An 18,534-nucleotide genomic window follows, 5' to 3' on the forward strand; every position below is an offset into this window, starting at 1 on the left:
TTTATACTGAAATGATTAGGCGCAGAGTTTGAAAACAAAATCGTGGGCATTCGTTCCGCACCTTTAGCGCTTCGAAAAGATGAACCTTCAAAATTTCGATCAACTTCTTCCTTGCCAAAGGTGTGCGTGTGTTACGCCGAGAGGCAAGTAGCACATTTGACGCTGTTCCCAAGTTCCGTAGACCGACGGTGATTGTGATGACGATAATTCATGGATGAAGAAAGAATAAAACATTTTAAACAGTGACAACACAACCCATCTTTCAACTAGCAACTCGTCTGTTGCTAGTTGAAAGATGTGGTTGTGTTGTCATTGTTTTAAATGTTTTATTTTCTTTCTTCATCCATGACTTGAACCAACACGCTCTTCTCCCAAGCATGATAATTCGCGGCCAATTCTTCGTGTTGTTTGGTTTAGAGTTCCTGTATAGGCTCCATACGGGAGCCAGAGTTGCGCGTCTGTTTTCCACGTGCCGCCCCGCCGCTATTCGCCGAGATCCGATCACGTGAGGAGCCGGATCAAGTGTCGTGCAGGAAAGTAGACGTTGCACGCGCCCCGGCGTACATTCCCCTGCTTTTGAGCGCGCCGCGCACCTCGAACGAGCGGCGCCGCTATTCGCAGTATTCAGTCAAGTGACCAGCGGGATCAACATGCCGTGCAGGAAAGTAGACGTTGCACGCGCCCCGGCGTACATTCCCCTGCTTTTGAGCGCGCCGCGCACCTCGAACGAGCGGCGCCGCTATTCGCAGTATTCAGTCAAGTGACCAGCGGGATCAACATGCCGTGCAGGAAAGAAGGCGCTACGGAGGTGAACGCGCAACTCTGGCTCCCGTAGGGAGCCTATAGACGCTTTGCAGCAGCTGTGCATGGGCGCCGCCATAACTGACCTTCAGTTTTTGCTTCCCCTTATTACGTTTACTTCACTTCATTATTACCATAGCAGGTTATAGGTCCCATTGCCATCCTAGATTTTATTCTGTCTTCCTCCCCAGCATTGGCCTTTGTGGAGGCTCGTCCACACCAATTTTAGTGGCTCGGTATCTCGGTAAAACAAGAGAAGGTCAGCAATGGCCTGTATTCTGGCGCGTGTGTAAAGCGTCTATACATGAGCTCTGGTTTAAAGCCCCTTCATGTTTCAAAAGTAGCGCAAGGTGCGTCGATGCACGAAGCACGTTCAACGTGCAGCCCTTAGGATGATCATGGCGGCACAGCGCAGCACTGAGCTAGATTTCAGACGCCATGTTCTTCCCAGAAGTGGCGCACGGCACGTGTCTCGAGCATTTCCACAACAATGAATGCCGCCACTTCTCCCAGGATAGAGGGGCTCTAGTTCGGTTCAGAGCCGTATATGGGGAGCGTATGGTCAGTCTATGATCTCGCCGCCCTAACGCTCTCCTCCCAAGTGAGCCAATCAGCACGCGGCGTAGAGCGAGAGGCATGAGCGCATGCGCGTGAACTCCTGGCTGCTCCCACCTGAGTGGGGAAGGCCGCCACCTTCGATCACTCTCCCGGCGGTATGCGTGGAATCGGCATCTAAATCTCGATTATTGCCTTCTATACCGCTGGCTCTGGCAAGAAAATGACATTCTGTTATTCCTCGGTGGGTTAAAAAGCTAGTAAATGAAGATTTTTGGGCGTATGGCCACAAACTTTTATTCAGGCGAAAAAGAAGTCGGCCCGTAGCAGACGACGCGTAGCCTCAGCAGTGTTCTCCGACCAGTCTCCGACAGCGTTGCGAAAAAATGGCGGTCGTCTCCTCTCTGCTCCCTTCTTTCTCTCTCGCTCCTTCGGCGCTCTTCTCCCCTTCATTTACTTTTCTCCTCTCCGGCGCCTTCGTCGCCACACCCACTGGCCAAACTCTCCCAATATACGGCTCTGGTTTGGTTTGGTTGCGAGTGCCACCAAACGCCCCGCAGAAACAGTCTCTACCGCGCGAATGCAATGGGCCGAGGAGCGCCAGCGCGCGAAAAATCTCGCAGGCCATGACCCAGGGATCCTGGGTTCAATTCCCCCCCCCCCCCCCTCCCCGTTTTGATCTGGATGAGCATCGTGCAGGCGTGCAGTCGTGTATCACTAGTACGTGATGCACGCTAAAGACCCCGGGCCAGCAGTGGTACTGGACTGCCTAAATTTCTCATCTACAGCATAAATCTGCCGTGTCGCCGCATCTCAAAGGCAGGCCGACCTTACGCAGCTTAAACCACCAACGTCAATTATTATTATTATTTTTTAGTTCCCGGAATATTAGGATTGACTAATACTTTCATTTCTTGCTTTTTCTAAGCCCACCTCGGCGCAGGTTGCGCAGGTATGGCGCACTTGCTTTTGGCGCGATATGAGGAGACTTTCGTTCATGGTGCAACTTGGACTTGACTCGAGATAGCATCGCTCGCGTGTCTGCTGCACATCCATCAACCGAGGTTTAGTGTCAGCCGATAGTCCCGAACGAAAGAAAGGCGAACGACGGAGCGACAGCGTCTCGCCCTCGTCGCGCCATTCATCGGTCGCCAGCGGAAGCTCTCGCGCAGCCTGTGGTGCGCTTTGAGGCGCGGTGCCAAATGTCCGGCCCTTTGGGCAAATGGAACTCGCGCCAAGATTTGTTTCAGCTTTCCACCCCATTTGGCGCTAATCGACGCTCCTTCGCCCAGCTAACAATGCGGCACGCGCCTATTGAACGCCTCATGACAGACAAAAGATAATCAACCCTAAAGTCACCGAATCTAGACTCGATCCTGGGAGCCTTCCCTGCCTGCTAGACGCACACAAACAGGGACTAACATGCATACGGTCAAACCTCGCAAGGTGATTGGCTGATCGGTCTCAGTTGCCATGGCAATCGCCATTTTGGTTCATTCAAATTTCCGAAGCTTCGAAAGGGTCGCCCTGGACCAGTCGCGCCGAGATCGCTATGAAACATCGTCCTACTGAAAGCGTTCCTCGCCAACATAAGTGTCCTCAGCACTGAGCATGCAATCCACTTATCAATCGTATTTACCTCCATGAATCTCAAGTTCTTGAGAGTTTCAAGACAGGAAATTTATTTTTCAATGCTGCCAAGCACCGACGCCGCACGTGCACGTGGCGGTGCGAAGATGTGCGTTTTTTTGTTTTGTTTTTCGCCAGTGTGAAGATAACAAAACCTCGATATTCAATAAATGTCTTTATAAAGCAACCTGTCACCGGGAATGGGGATCGGCTCACTAAGAATGGAAAGGTCAATGAGAAACTGCTCATTCCATGAACCCAAATGGCGATCATAGCGCTACTCTCCCAGAATCCAGTGCCATAGATAGGCCTCACACTACTCAATTACTCAATGTCGAAGTGAGAGTTAAAAATAAAGGAAATAAACTGTTCCTCTCGATCTGCACCACTTGACGGTATAACAGGTTTAATCCAAATTAAAATTTAAAAAAGAAAGAAAATTAGGGCCGTAATAGGCCAAAAGTTTCTTTAGTTCTTAAAGCCAACTGAGTGAATCGTCATGTCACTTAAATATCGATTAAGACTGATCTTGTTCTTCTATGTGCCATCACTTGAAATACGCGTGCCATTTCGCCAGCTCGCCGCTTTTCTCCGAATGTAGTAGAAAACAAACCAAACAGCGGGAACAAATATTTCACTAAGGGAATACAGGACACACCCCGAGAATGCATAGAAAAAGACGACAACAATGATCCTGGGAAACACGCTTGACGGCGGCGGCGGTACCGTCTTCGCATCCGCGATCCCGAGGCGTCGCCTGGTCATATGCTCTGGTGGCGAGAGGAGGGGAGGGGGGGGGGGGGGGGGGGGGGGGGGAGAGAGAGAGAGAGGCGTCGCCAAATAAACCACTCCACCAGGGGAGAATTCGGCGCGGCGGTCATTCTGGCTCATGCAAACTAGGAGTGTGTCCTCTACTCCCCTAGTAAAGTATTGGGCGTGAATTTCATTTACGAAAACGGCAGGCAACCTGGCACCGTCACCGTTACATATGCAGATGGATGAACCGTACTTGATCGAATGGAACAAAGCATACGATATATCGAATGGAACAAAGGTGCTTGTGCATGGTAAATATACTTATTATTAAGCCGCCGAAAGACAAAATCCTGGCGCCGCCAAAGATTTTGTCTAGGCGGCTTCGTAACCTTCGTTCCATTCAATCAAGCATACGGTTCACTCGTCTGTTCAAGTTTTCGAATATTTACTCTTTCAAGATCACGTAAGGTGATGAAAGTCTTTCGCAGGTGATCGCCTCCGATATCACGAAGGTTACAAGTATGTTGCCTTGTTGTCGCCCAAATTAGATATACAAAAGAAATGACCACATACATAAAATACGGGAACTACACACCAGGACGAAATAGGGCAAAATTATTATTATTATTATCATTATTATTATTATTATTATTTGTAAAATACATCAAGGATTGGAACGGCTTGTAATGTGAAATTGTTTGCGACGGAAATGCTGAACTGTTTTTCTCGTGTTTATTCGCCCCCTGAGATAATGTCTGGTGGCGCTGCATTACCGCCATGAATAAAGAAGAAAGCATTTCGCATTAACTATAATATTTCGAAGTTCAAGGAATGCATCTCCAAGTAAAAAGCATTGCTACAGACAATAATTTACCGATGCAGTAGCTAAAACTGAGCACTAAAGATGTTTGTAGCTGTCGTAGCGGTTATGTTGTCGCTTCCCCGCGTGGCATATACTGCCAACTACATTTTCTACACTCCTTCTACAACTGATGCCTTTCCGCTCCAATCAACAAGACCCTACACGTCATAATTATAAACGGTGCATTACTCAAAGTAGGGTGGCGAGAGGGTGATGCCATAAATTCAAGTTTCTGGAACCGCTTTCACTTAATTAAGAGGTACTCCGGCGTTTTCTTCCTAGTCCCCGATTTGCCTAAAAACACTTGCTAAACATACCACAAACATCGATGAAATAGGTACCCCAATATTTGGCCAAAAGAGCTATTTTTTCGCGAAGTTATAGAATTTACAATTTTGGTCCTCATCGTGTTTTTCAAAGTGAAAAGCTCTACCGGCAACATTGGGCGCGTTAAGTCGGCGCTCCTTTACTCCTACTCCGACGCTCCGAGTTTCATACTCCGAGCGCAGCAACTAAACGGCGCATATCGTACAGGAGCGCGACACACCGAGGCTGCGTTCCAAACCTACTCAAATGGATCCGAGTTACCCTGGCGTTTTATGTCACGTGACAACAAAAATAGAGAAACGCTGGACGCGGGTAGGTCTTCGATAACCACTTTTACCTTAGAGCTAGATCGAGTAAGTTTGGAACACGGCCAGAAACTATCGACCCTATCGACGGGCCACGGCCCACACGAGCTCCTTCCAACCGTGGATGCGGGTGGCAGAAGCCGAAAATATTTCGAAGATAAATAATTAGGCCCGGGTGGAGCGGCAGTCTAAAGCAAAAGAGACGGCAACGTTATGAAGTTTCTACGAACGTTTTAATATTCCTGAAAGGTTTGAAGACTCGCTTCGTGCACATATGTGGAAGGTTACCTTGGTTGATCTATTTATCGACCATGCATGCTGTTCCGATTTAAATTAAAGACATTATTCTTAAACCCGCTCGGGGCGACACAGGAAAGCCCTCAAATTTGTCAAAGATTTTCTGGTTCCGTCTCGCAGCGAGACGGAAGCTACGCCGATACCGGCACACCGTCGTTCGTTAGCACATCGTTTTTAGGCGGTATGCATGAACAAGCCTTTCCCACAACGCTAACTGATGTTTCGGCTTTCCAATCTAAGTATCCTTATTCGCTGCGGCCGGGCTAAGCATTCTAAGCAGGGCAGCCGTCTGTCTTTTCATCACTTTTCTGTCGCCGAGCTATCGGCACGCTCGTTCGATAGATCAATTCGTTTTCAGGCAAGACGCACGAACAAACCTTTTCATCGACGCTCGCTGATGTTTCGGCGTTCAAATCGAAGTATCTTTATTCGCTGCGCTAAGTATTATAAAAGGGACAGAGCGGTCCGAATATCTTCTCATCTCGACAACTTTTCTGTCGCAGTGCTATCGGCACGGTAGCGTTTGATAGATTAATTTCTTTTTCAGGCGAGATGAACGAACAAACCTTTTGCGGAACGCTAATTGCTGTCTCGGCTTTCAAATCAAATCGTTTTTACCTGCTGGATTAAGCACTAATCAACTGAAAAGGGGTAGCGGTCCGCCTACGCCTTTTCGTCTCGCCGGTCGCAAGAGCAGCGCAGCCATCTTGTTTGTTTACGTGACGTCACGGAGCGCGAAGAAGTCACTCGCGCTCCGAAAAATTCTCGGTGCACGAAGAGCGCGCTCGAGTGTCAGTCTCCGGTGGCACTCCTGTCCGTTTAGTGAAAGGAGCGCCAAACTCTCGCGCTCCGGAGCGCGGACTTAACGCGCCCATTGAAAAAGTGACGTCAAGGGAAGGCAGGGGTTCACTCTTTGGGCTGTAGACTTTGTTCCCAACTGATTACAAGCAGTTTCATGGTGTCAAATAGGGTGACCACCCGTCCCGCGACTCGCGGGACTGTCCCGCATTGAGGGCTCCTGTCCCGACCGTGTCCCGCAAGAAATACAATTTTTTTCAAAATGTCCCGCATTTCACATTGTCGTAACATTCACTACGCAAATTATGGCGCTTCCGAACAACGGGGCACGGGGAAGCGCGGAGATCGCTGCGAAGCGTGTGAATCTCGATGGTATGAAGTTTTCAATCCAAGCACTGCGGGAAGCGACCGTCGTTCTTGCAGGAGACATGGGCGCATGTGCCATTGTGCCTCTCCCCTTGATGGAAAAATATCGCAAGAGAAAATTGCTCGCAAAAAGTTGAAAACTAAGCTATTGGAATTACCTGCAAATCATACTGTAAATCATACTGTAAAGTTACTGTAAAAAGATTTTTTTTTGTCTTGTGAAAACGGCTACACAAGGTAAAACGACTGCAACTCCCAACGGTCGAAAAAGCAAACATAATATTCTATTTTTGTGTAGAAGCTTTTAGTATAGGAGTAACTACCAACAAAAAAACATTAAGCCGAAAAAAAAAAATTTTTTTTTCTGTTTATTAGTTTTTTTTATACATTGAGGTCTGCTACAGGCGATTTTTATGTTTTTGTTTTTTTTTTAACTTAGACACTCTTAATAAAAAATATATACCACTACAATTGCCGCAGCACAATTTTCAGGTATATAATATGCTTTCGGACAGCACAGGATTTCCGGGTGTGCGTGTTGATGAATTTTCTTTAATACTGTCTTCTTCAGAAACCTCAAATAACTAGGGTGCCTACATGTTTCCGCCGCTCCGCTGTTTAGGGTGGCGACAACGTTTGTGGTACCTGTTGCCGACAAACCAGTGTTGCCTACCTCGTTACCATGGCAACCTCCGCTGCTTTCGTCGACCATTTTGTCACACTCGCCGGTCGTGCGCTCGGACTACGCCGCTAATCCTCGAGGGCTAGGGAGCGCTCACCACTCTCGTTCCGACGGCGAGGTTTCGGCGTTCAATGCCGGTCTGTGGCGTTCTATTTTGTCGCGGGAACTCGCGTTTGGATAAAAGCAACACACTTCCTGCTCGTAACTTCAAAATATGAAACACCCGAATAAGGAGAGCGACAGCCACGAATACCGCCATGCCGCTGAGCCTCCTACTCCTCTTATGAACGGAAACGGAAGTGGCCTCAGTGTTGCCGGTCTGTCGAGACTACAAAAACTCGTTGTGTACGTTTAGCGAACTATAAGAAGTGGGAAAAAATGGCGGTGGTAGAGGGTCTGGGAGAGGGTAACAAGAAGTTGGCGCCACCCTAAAGCGGAGCGGAAACATGTAGGCACCCTACAAATAACCAGACAGATATCACTTTTTGATATTAAATAATCCTTTTCTCACGGTCAATATGACTTCATTTAGATCAATTTGAATTAGACAACCGAGGAATGCCCGATTCACATGGTGCGAATTTTCTTGCGATTTCGCAGCTCGTTCGAACACGCTTCTTTTTTTCTTTCTTGGAGCACAAGCGCCGTGCCAACTGCAGGTAAAACGACACCATGTGAATCGGGCTGAAGATCAGAAAGGGCTTCAGGGACACTAATCTGGACGCTCGGTGAAAAAGTCGGCGAGGAAACCGGCGGCTGTGATTGACCGGCGTCGCGCTTGACCTTGGCGCCAACCAATCACGGCGGTCGAATTTCTCGCCGACTTTCGCCGAGTGTCCAGATTAAAGGTATCACTTCCACTTTTAAAGGGGCCCCGCAATCAAGCGTCTACCTTCCGGGCAGCGGGCACGGAGAGAGGAACTAAATATCAGTGCGTCATATTTTAACCGGACGACACGGAAAGTTCCACCTACGGGGGGCGACCCGCGATGCCCAAAGCACGCGCTATGTGACGTCTTTGGTCCTGGGCTTACTACTAAGCTTCTTTTTAGTCGAAATATAAAATAGAAGTGGCGCGAACCGTTTCAATTATTCATGAAAGTAGTTTTTGTTCAGTATCCTAGATCAGAAAAGAAACAAATGCAGTTACGAAAGTACGGAAACAAGAAATAACCCGTCGACATACCCACCACTAAGCGGTGGAAAAAGCCGCGCATACTATACATAGGTGTAGTGGGATCAGGCACCGACGAGCGGCGAGCGTAGAAAGGTCCTGTATATACGCTGCGGCGCTGCGGTCGTATGGACTGGAGGATCCGAGCGGTTCCGAAGGCCTTCGGCGAGCAGCCTTGGCTTGCGGATTTGACGTTTGACGGTATGGCAGCGCGAAGTAACCCCCGTTCTGAACTGATCTTTACCCCGTGTTTGCTGTCCTTTGTGGCCAATGAAGTGTCATTCCGAATTAATGTTTAATCGCACAGCAAATGCAATGTGAGCCGCCCTGGCTGCCCGTTTCATACAGCCTATGCAGGACATGCTTTACTGGTGCCCTCTCGAGCGTCGACACGGAGTGCGGCCAAGGTGCCTGGAACGCGTTTCCGACTGGTGTGTTTACCGGGTCCAAAAAAGTAGCCTCTCGATTTCCGCCTGATGACGTCATAGAAGTGTCATGCTGTCGCCGGTCGCGAACCTGGCGGCGTCCCAATAGCTGTGGTGGCTGTGGCAGACGCCTGTTCTGCTGCAGGTCGCTCTCCAATGCGGCAGTTCACGGAAGCTCAAGCAGGCGGAAGTTGGGACGCCTGGAACGCCGTGACGACAGCGACACTCGCGTTCACCTGTGGTTTTCGCCAGCATTCCCTACGACCAACCGCCAGTATCACGACATGCACCAGCATGACACTCCGGCTTCTGTGACGTCATTTGTTGCCACTTTGGGACCACTTTTGATGTATGGGCGGGATAGGACGCTAAACACACCAGCCGGAGACGCGCTCCAGGCACCATAGTGCGGCAGCCGTGAGCGCTTCCTGAGCTCACTGCCTCTCCTTCAGTTCAGCCACTCAAGCGACCAAGGACGTCATAAGGCGGTTATGTTTTGCTTGTTTTTGTCATTTTAATTTGCCTATAACTTTTAAAATAAGGCGAAATTTGAAACCAGTAAAAAAAAAAAAATCATTACAGGGCCCCTTTAAAGCCCCTGGGCGGTGTCCCTAACACGACCTTCGACGGTCGTGTTAGGGACTCACACTGGAAGATGTCCGAGTATAAAATTCAGACGAAGGCGGCGTCGGTGGTGCCTCGCAATGTTTCGATCCGAAACTCGGAGAAAGAACGGAGTAGCGTAGAGGTGATTTCGCCGAACGATCCCCCTCAAGCATTCACCGGTTCGCCTTCTGGAACCCAATTATGGGTCGAGATCACTCAAAATGTCACCACCGCGCAGCCGAACGACACCGCCGCCACACTATCGACGCAGCTCACGTGAAAGCCGCTGTAGAGTCGGCAGCAGAAGTTCGCGGGAGCACCGCCGAACTGGTTGCACCTTTTGACGGCGCGCGGCCGCTCTCAAGATTCACGCTTCTAGAATGCGCTTTCTTTCGTGCTTGCGGTCAAGTCTTTTTACTCGCTTCCGTCCGACGCGCATGAAATAATCGGGACTGGCGAAAGGCACCGCGTTGTCAGCCGTCATGCCGCGCGTCTGCTTCGTCACCGTGATGGGTGACGGAGCTCGCATGATACAGATTACATTTCGCGGCACCTTGCGCCAGTCTGTTATCTCGTAAACACCGGACGGAAGCGAGCCAAAAAAAAAAAAAGACACGACTGCGAACACAAGAGGAAGCACATGAGTCTTGAGAGCGACATCGCGCCGCCAAAGGGCGCAGCCAGTCTTTTGGGCTGGCGCTCCCGTGCCCGAAAATTTTTGCTGCCGACTGTATACGTAATGGCTAATATTATATTATGCCTTTTTTTTTTTTTATCCAAATAAACAATGAGAGAGCACGACAACTGCAAACATTTACAACGCTGGATTTAGCTTTAGTGCACCGAGGAGCCGAAGAAACCTGCGATCAGACAAGACTCCTAGGCGCACTTCACTGAAACCCCTCGTTTTGGCCAGCGAGAATGAGCGAGAAAATTGAGGATTAAAGCTCGCAGAAAGTTGCGACTTTCCAGCCTGAGCCATTGCAGACGAGCTCGGAGGAGCGCTTCTGTACGACTACCCGAGTTTTGATTGCGTCTGCCCACGATGGACTGTTGACGTTGAAGCCTCCTTGGTTTTATTCCGCTTGGTTTGGAGGGAACCGGTTAGCAGCAGCCACCGGCGAGGCCCTACGAGTCAAGCGTGCACGAGCCGTTCCATGCAAATCAGACGACTGCCAGACGTTTTATACAATCGCGCTTTCGGCGCGCGCGAGGCAAGCAGGCACATATTTTCGCCACGCATCTCCCAGCCTCGTTTGACTCCCCTCGGCGTGCTGCATGACCACAGGCTACGGACAGCGACAGAAGGGACGACGATAAGGCAAGAGAGGCTCCGGCGGACTGTGTAAATGAAGATACCGGCGATGACACAACAGAAACCATTGCGTAGCACTGAGGGAAAACGAAAATTCAGTCAGCATGACCATAAGCAATAGAGGTGCACGGGTCAAGCGGACAGGCTCAGCGCAACGCGGTGCATGATAACATGCAACGTTGCGCTTACTGTCCAAACAACCCGCTCGTGATGACACCGGGGAGACGACCCAATCTTCGACTGGTAAACATCTTAGGCAAAACACTGCGGCCAGAATCGCGACATCGCCCACATCGCGACGAGGCGACACCAAGGGAAGAAAAAGTACGCAGCTGCAAAACAATTTAAATGTGCGCGCGCAATTTAAAAGAACCCTCAAATGTCCCGCCGAAATTTGTTTTTCCATCCCTGCGGAAGCAAGAGGCCTTGAGCATGCGAGTGTAAACTGAAGCACCGGCGTGTCAGGAACGTCAGGGCGTCGTGCAAAGAAAGAGTAAAACCGTGTCCTCCGCTCTCTTCTCCAATGCAGGCTCGCCGCCGGGCCCGAAGCAAAGCGGCAAAGAAGGCGCAAATGAAAAGAAAAAACAGGAAAACTCACCAACTCAATAGACCCACGAGGGATGTTCTCCAGACGAATCACCCTACACCAGACTCAAGGCACATTGTTACATTCATTCGTCCGACGGGAAAACCTTCCACACACACAGCGCGGAGCGCAAAATAGCGTGTGGAGCGTGCGCCGTGCAACAACAAAAGTACGGTGTCTAGCTTACTGGTCTAGTGAGCCTACCCTGGAGGTAGGTAATCTCCCGGATCTCCTCGTGAGAGGAGAGATCGCAATAATTATAGTTGCCGCTAGGAATGCTGCCGACAGTTGGTATGCACGCGCATGCGCGTATAGCATGATGGCCGTCGTCTGCTGCTGTCGCCTGCTAAACTAAGCCTCCTGAGCCGCGCGCCTCCCTCTCTTTCGGACGGACGCATTGAACAAAAATAACAAGAACAAGGAAAAAAAAAAAAGCGGCAAAAATAGGAATATTTATTATCGGACTCCTGTGTTCCCCTTCTCCAGGGATTATTTTCGTCATGCCTGAAGTGTTTTTTTTTTTTTTTTTAATATGTTATTAAGGCTAGATGTTGGATGGAACAGATATGCAAACACACAGTACTTCTATTCACCTCAAAAACAACACAGCACAAAATATAAAAAAAATACAGTGGGTTTTTGCGGAACGTTGTTATTTTCCCCCTTATATGTCGAATTAAGATATATGTATGCGCATCTTAGATTAGCTTTATGTTATTTTATTAGACACATGCAGATGTTTCGAACGCCAAATCTCGTAAAAACTACGTTGCGCAGAAAATGAACCATGCGCAAAAGTTTCTTTTAACATCAGATTAATGAGCAATTCTCAACTTTTAAGTTTTTTTTTTCTTCCTTTTATCTTTCTTTTTTTTTTTTTTTTTTTTTTCGCAATGATTAGTGTTTGGCTGCCACTGTCACGCCTCCGATAATTTGATCTGCTCTCGGACACTCAACGAATGTGTTGTGTACCAGTAAGACACTTTACACTCTGACTGTTTCTAGCACCAAATGCGCGTTTCGGCCGTGTAGGCTGGTTGACGCACTGGCCAAGTTTCGAGGCCACAGCAAAAGCACATGACGTTCTCCCATTGGTCTTAGCAATCACGTGATCTATTCCTGAGCATAGAGCGGATAGAGTAAGTGATGGAGCCACTGATCAGTGGATGGAGCCTAAATAGAGCCCATAGCGCCTTTGAGCCCTCTAGTGCACAAAAATATAAAGAATGCAGGAAGTGTTATGTTTTTGTGCTGGTGACCTAGAAATGTTATACTTGTGTACAATTTCTACGAAATATGATGATTTTGAATCCAGGTTTGTTGTAATTATTTTTTCAAGATACTGCCAGCCTGAGGCCCAAGCAAATATTTGCGTCGACACGTAACGCGGCGGGCTCATATTTCCACCGAAGGCGTATTTTGCTAGTGGATTTTACTTTGTAAAATTTCAGAACGTAGCTTCGTTCCGGCGAAAAATGAGCCAGCCACTTCTAAGCTTCTACTCCTCAGATGCTTGCTTGGACGATGTGCCGTCCAACGCTGGATAGGGATCAAAAACGCAGCTCTTCGGGGTGTTTATATAAGTGCAACGTGTTGAAAGTTTAATCGGTCTGTTCTCTGTTTCCTGCACCCATGGTATCTTCTCAGTATTATCGATCTAAAACTTATTCTGGGAGGTGTTGGCCTAAGGTTTTTCTTCCTTGTGTTAGAAATTATGTGTATGTGTGTGTGTGCGTGTGTTGCGGGAAAAGAGGGGTGTGTGGGAAGCGGTGCGTGCGTGCGTGCGTGCGTGCGTGTGCGTGTGTGTGTGTGTGTGTGTGTGTGTGTGTGTGTGTGTGTGTGCGTGTGTGTGTGTGTGTGTGTGTTATACATCACTGCATCCACTGTTAGTAGGGTTTAAATAAAATGTTGTGTCCGCAATAATATAACAGAGTCCTGACACCTACGGTTTGATTCTCGATTGGTATTCAACCTCCTTGTTATCCAAGCGTTTGAAGGCGTGGATCACCTTACAACGAATCCAGCCTCTTGGCTCCCACTATTTTCGAGGGTGAACCTGGACGTTTTGGACTCCCACGGCGACTACGGAGAAGGAAGTGACGTCAATAACGCAGCAAATGCAGATTGGATGTTGTCTGATCTCTCATCAATCAACATCCAATCTGCATTTGCGGCGTTGTTGACGTCAAAAAGCTAGTTCCACAAAAAAAAAACGATGATTGGGCATTAAATGTGCCTTACACAGATAGTAACTTTTCAGCCTAGGCAATGTTTTAGCGGTTTTACCAGCATCACCCGCTTCACCGAACTCACTGGTTCCACCCGTTTCATGTTTCATCAGTCCGATCCACGATACGATCCGACTCCGAGGGTGGGTGACGCAAGATGGCCGACTAGTGGCCATTTTGCACGATTGAGCAAATCGTCATAAAGTGTTATATTCCACAAAATTGTTGGGTTATAAATACTTATAAACGAGAGAAGAAACTTAGAGCAAAAATTTATGGGGGAAATATAAATGTAAATATTCCCACGCTAGGTAGGTAGGCTCGATACAACTCTCACTATCTATCTAGTAATTCTAGCATTTTAGCATTATAGTGCCAATCTAGTGTACTGTAAGGGACTGTATCCGTCTGTATGCTGATGCGTTGCGTGCTGCTGTGCAGCTGTGCCCGCTGTGTCGTCGGTGTCGTCTTTGGTGCGTGCTGCCGCCGTAGGAAGGGAGCGGTTATATTGGTTATATCTGGTTTATCAGACAGACGTGCCAAAAAAAGCAAGATAGCGTTCTAGTGTATTTCTTGCGGTAGCTTCGTGAGCACAACTCGCATTGAAACATTTTACATAATAAGCGCTAATGGTTCTGGGAATGGGAAACGATGTATGGTGCATGGTCTCGATTCGTTGAGCCCTCTCCGCCCTACCTACTCATTGCAGGTAAGATGGCTGTGCTGCGCGCATTTGCCACTCAAGCTTCACGTTCTTCACGGTACGAGAACTGAAGCTTGCTCGTGCAGATTGGTACTTACAGGCGTCCAGAAGGACTCGAAACAATGGAGCCTACCACCATTCGTGATTTGAAGCCCGGCATGAAAAATCTCAGTATTATTTTCATCGTCCTGGAAATAGGTGAGCAACTCGGAGTAGCCTCTTCGATGTATCGTGATTGAACGTTCTAGCTGTTCGGGAAACGTGTGGCGAATTCGGGTGTTCAAGAGCCAGCTCGGACATACTGAGAAGGTCCGGCGGTAGAGCATGTGACCCTCTCCACTCGGTTATGAAACACCGGCTGCGTAACTTTCTCAGGCGACGCAGTCAAAGCTATCAAAGTTATGCACGTGCACCATGCTTTGTACTTTACGTGCCAGCTTAGCAGAAGCTACAAAAACGAGCTCCTGGCTTCCAGCGTCCCTGCAAGCACGCGCAGAGGCCTGCAGCCTATTGTTCATGCCTCTGATGGACACAAATTTTGAGAAGTGGACAAAGTGGTCCCAAACAAAATGGTTCCAGACAGAGTGGTCCCAAACAAAGTGGGTCCAGGCAATGTGATCCCATACAAAATGATCCCAGAAAGAGTGATCCGAATTGAATATTGATTGCGAGCTCTTGGTGTGTTTTCGATTGCCCGTATTTAATGCAAATTGGACATTGAGCTTGAAGAAATGAAAGCTTATGACTTAAGGAACAACAGCAGGCAAGTACAAGCTTGTCTTTGTTCTTTATGTTTCATGCTTTCGTTTCTCAGGGATCTACACATAGAAGTGAAGCGCATGGAGAGGAAAATATTTTGCAAAATACTTATGAAGCCTAGTCTTTTTTTTTTTTTACATAATTTATTATCAATAACTGAAAAATGTCTTTACAAAGTGTATGGGCCATATTCGATGTGTGCTTCAGCAGTTTCCATCTCTCTTGTCTGTGTCAAATAAATATGGCTGTCTTTGCCAGTTGCATTTTCGTTTATAAATGTTCCCTAGAGGAGCGCTGATTTCATGCATCGTTCATTCAGAGGGAACATTTTCCATTTGGAAAATGAAACACTTAGGAATGACATTCAAGAAGAAAAGAACAGGATCATGCACCTTGGTTTTCCTAGGGAACCAATTGTCATTTATGAAGGGTGCTTAGCAAGTGAGGCCGAACGCATGTTCAGATGCACTCGCAATTGTCATGCGACACTACAGTGCGACACTGAGTGTGACAATTAACATTGTCTAGATATTTGTCCGAATTGGCTCAGTGACCTCAGTACATCTCTATTATTGGCTCTGCACGTGTTTTGTAGGGGAGGATGCACGTTAAAATATTTTGGGGGTAACCAAGTTCATTTCATAATGCCCTATCGAAAAGCTTGTTGCATATTATGGGATCAGTGCTTCTTATCTGGACATCTTGCATCTTTCACTACTTCAACACTTCAGAAAACAAAGAATCGCCAAAATATGACCAAATTGAAAAATATCTGACTGAACCAAAAAAATATATTGAAGGTTTGTTCAATTAACTTTTGAAGCAGCATTAAAGAAAATCCTTTAAAGGGCATGCAACATGGACATCAATTCACTTGGGCCATTTTGTCCGGAATAATTTCTTCCTGGCCCACGTTGGGCCTACACCCAGTTCCTTTATGTCATTTGTTCAAAATATTTGTCTCGCCTGAGTCCCCCCACATTGTAGAATTGCATGATAAAAAATCTGGGAAGGCCAAGCTAATAAATCTTGATGGTGCCACCCATGTTGGCATCATATCTCAGTGTTTGTTTTTGGAGCTGAAAGCTTGTCATACTTTGCATATGGGCCAAATGATTACTAGTTCTTAGTTTTACAGATTCTTCTGGCTTTCCCCAATGTTTGTGTTTTTGGAGCTGAAAGCTTGTCATACTTTGCATATGGGCCACATGATTACTAGTTCTTAGTTTTATGGATTACTCTGGGGCATTCCCCCAACCTTCCCCTCCTTTATTTGCTGAGTTTCCCCTTATTCTTTCATTGCAACCTTTCAGCAGAATATGTTCTGAGCAGTCGATTAAGTCCCCTAGGGAACAGCTTTTGCTTCCTAGGGATTTAGTATACTAAAGTTAAAGCTTGGGGTGACTTGGTACATAAAACAGTGCTCCGTCTGTGTCTTTCTTTATCCGGTCTCCAGCACTCTGTCACTGTCTCTTTATCCCGTCTCTCGTCCTTTGGGCTGTTTTAATATACATCCAATCTTTTTTCCATAATTTTTCCTTTACCGTAAAATACTGGGCAAGTGCCCACTCAAGCTTTGGAGCTTGAGTGGGCAATCGCGAAAAAATGGGGAATGGGCGCTTGTCCGGTCATCACTTTTACATATAAATGTACTGAGCGTATTTTCTCAGATCGTACAAATTTGGTAATGGGCACTTCATGTGGATAGGGCGGACGCGCAGTATTCTACGGTAGTCCCAAACTCTGTATGAAAAGCTAGGGCCGACTTTCGAAAGCAAAACTTACGGATCTGAGAGAGAAAGGATGTGTTTTTACAAGAAGGTGGTTGAGAGTGGCTGTGTGGGTATATATAGGATGCTTTGAGAAATAAACCAGTTAACTGAGTTTGAGACATTCTCTTCTGTGTCTGTTCCTTCGACAAAGTTTTTTCCTTTTCTGCGCCACAGTCTCGGGTGTTAAATGTTACGATGTTGTTACAGTCAAACTCTGCACAGACGTCAGGCATGTGTTCTTTCTGGCCACTTGCATCACAGCTATGATTGAAGAATTTCCTTTTTGACCAACTAATTGGGGCAATTAATTTTTTAGGATTAGAATTTGGTCAATATTGATTGGAATACCTGCCTGACCATAAAATTAAGCTAAAGATTACTTCATTGTCTCTCTAGGTTGATTGCTTTTAAGGGTGGTCTCACCATGTGCAGACTTACATGGGAGCATCTGAGATATAGGAGCTTGTACTAACATCTTTCATTTCACTCCATAGCATTCATATCCTTTGTTGCATTGCAACAAAAGCCCCAACTCTTTTTATGAAAAAAAAAAAAAAAGAATAGAGCTGTAATATTGTTCTGTGAAGTCTAGGTTCTCACTCTCGGCTATATTTAGTTAAAAGCAAAAACATGATGCCTTTGCATTTTTGTTACACCAGGCTCTAAGTAATATTTTCTCAGTGCTGATTAGAAGCTTGCATTTAGGAGCGCTTTACTGTTTCATGGTTCGAGGCCGACCTAATATGACCAAAGAAAACCACGAAGTGCGGACGTGCAAAGTGGCAGACCGCTCTGGGTCCATCAACGTCTCTGTGTGGGATGAGCCAGGTACCTGCATTCAACAGGGGGACATCTGCAAGCTTACCAAAGGGTGAGTGTCCTGGGGGGGGGGGGGGGGGCAGGCACGGTCAGAGTTTCGAACCGGAACTGAACCAAACCGAAATCGGCACCGCCATCTTGGTACTGAACCGGAACTGAACCAGAAAAAAATTAACGATAACTGGTTTAAAACGGTTCACTGTATTTTTTTAAAATTACAAAATTAATTTTTGAGAAATAAAAATTGGCAGCTGTATCTAGTGATCAAATTGTCATATATCGAATTGCAATTTGTGAGAAATTGTAGTTTTTCGTGGCACTTCTGTATTGGCACTATGATTAATCTTCTCTCACATGCTCACGTGACGTCGTGGTATCAAGACATGCTGTCAAGGAGTGTCGTGCCACGTGGCCCCGTGATGTAGTCGCACAACGCACTGCATCAAGTCGACTTAATTGAGAATGTTACTAGATTTTTTAGCCTTGACAACATGAAGTCATATGGCATCACGAGTTCTCATTGCGAGTCACGTGACACTGTGACATACTCGATTGTCATGATCCCGAGTCCAGCGCTCGGGCTCATGACAATCGGCATTTCCAAGCATTCGGGTAGTGGCTCATGCTCAAATAAAGATGAGAATAGCTGAACTCTAACAATGTCTAAAGCTCAACCCATGCTTTATTCTTTGCCACCCCCAGTGCATGACTGTGATGAACACTAACGGTATACTATAATTAGCGTCAGATCACGTGGCCGCTTTTTCTA

At 47.2% G+C, this 18,534-nt stretch overlaps 2 protein-coding genes across 9 annotated transcripts in view; one reads left to right on the forward strand and one right to left on the reverse strand.

Annotated features, from left to right (window-relative positions):
• The window catches only part of LOC115309710 (band 3 anion transport protein), a 235,408-nt gene extending 223,744 nt beyond the window's left edge, over positions 1–11,664 (reverse strand). For 2 of the 7 annotated variants that reach the window (XM_040504406.1, XM_040504405.1), the window contains exon 1: positions 11,497–11,664. The gene's annotated coding sequence lies outside the window, so the exon portion shown is untranslated. The remainder of the gene's footprint in view (positions 1–11,496) is intronic. The other 5 variants (XM_040220069.3, XM_029967960.3, XM_040220068.2 and 2 more) reach the window with 4 other exon arrangements.
• A 2,448-nt stretch (positions 11,665–14,112) lies between these two features.
• The window catches only part of LOC8038738 (SOSS complex subunit B2), a 44,430-nt gene continuing 40,008 nt past the window's right edge, over positions 14,113–18,534 (forward strand). Inside the window, exons 1-3 of one of the 2 annotated variants that reach the window (XM_040220066.3) lie at positions 14,113–14,421; positions 14,502–14,613; positions 17,679–17,817. In XM_040220066.3, coding sequence (XP_040076000.2) covers positions 14,368–14,421; positions 14,502–14,613; positions 17,679–17,817 — 305 coding nt within the window. In that variant the 5' untranslated portion in view covers positions 14,113–14,367. The remainder of the gene's footprint in view (positions 14,422–14,501; positions 14,614–17,678; positions 17,818–18,534) is intronic. The other variant, XM_040220067.3, reaches the window with a different exon arrangement.

Source organism: Ixodes scapularis, unplaced genomic scaffold (genome assembly GCF_016920785.2).
Source record: "Ixodes scapularis isolate PalLabHiFi unplaced genomic scaffold, ASM1692078v2 PGA_scaffold9__187_contigs__length_104089568, whole genome shotgun sequence".
Taxonomy (NCBI): domain Eukaryota; kingdom Metazoa; phylum Arthropoda; class Arachnida; order Ixodida; family Ixodidae; genus Ixodes; species Ixodes scapularis.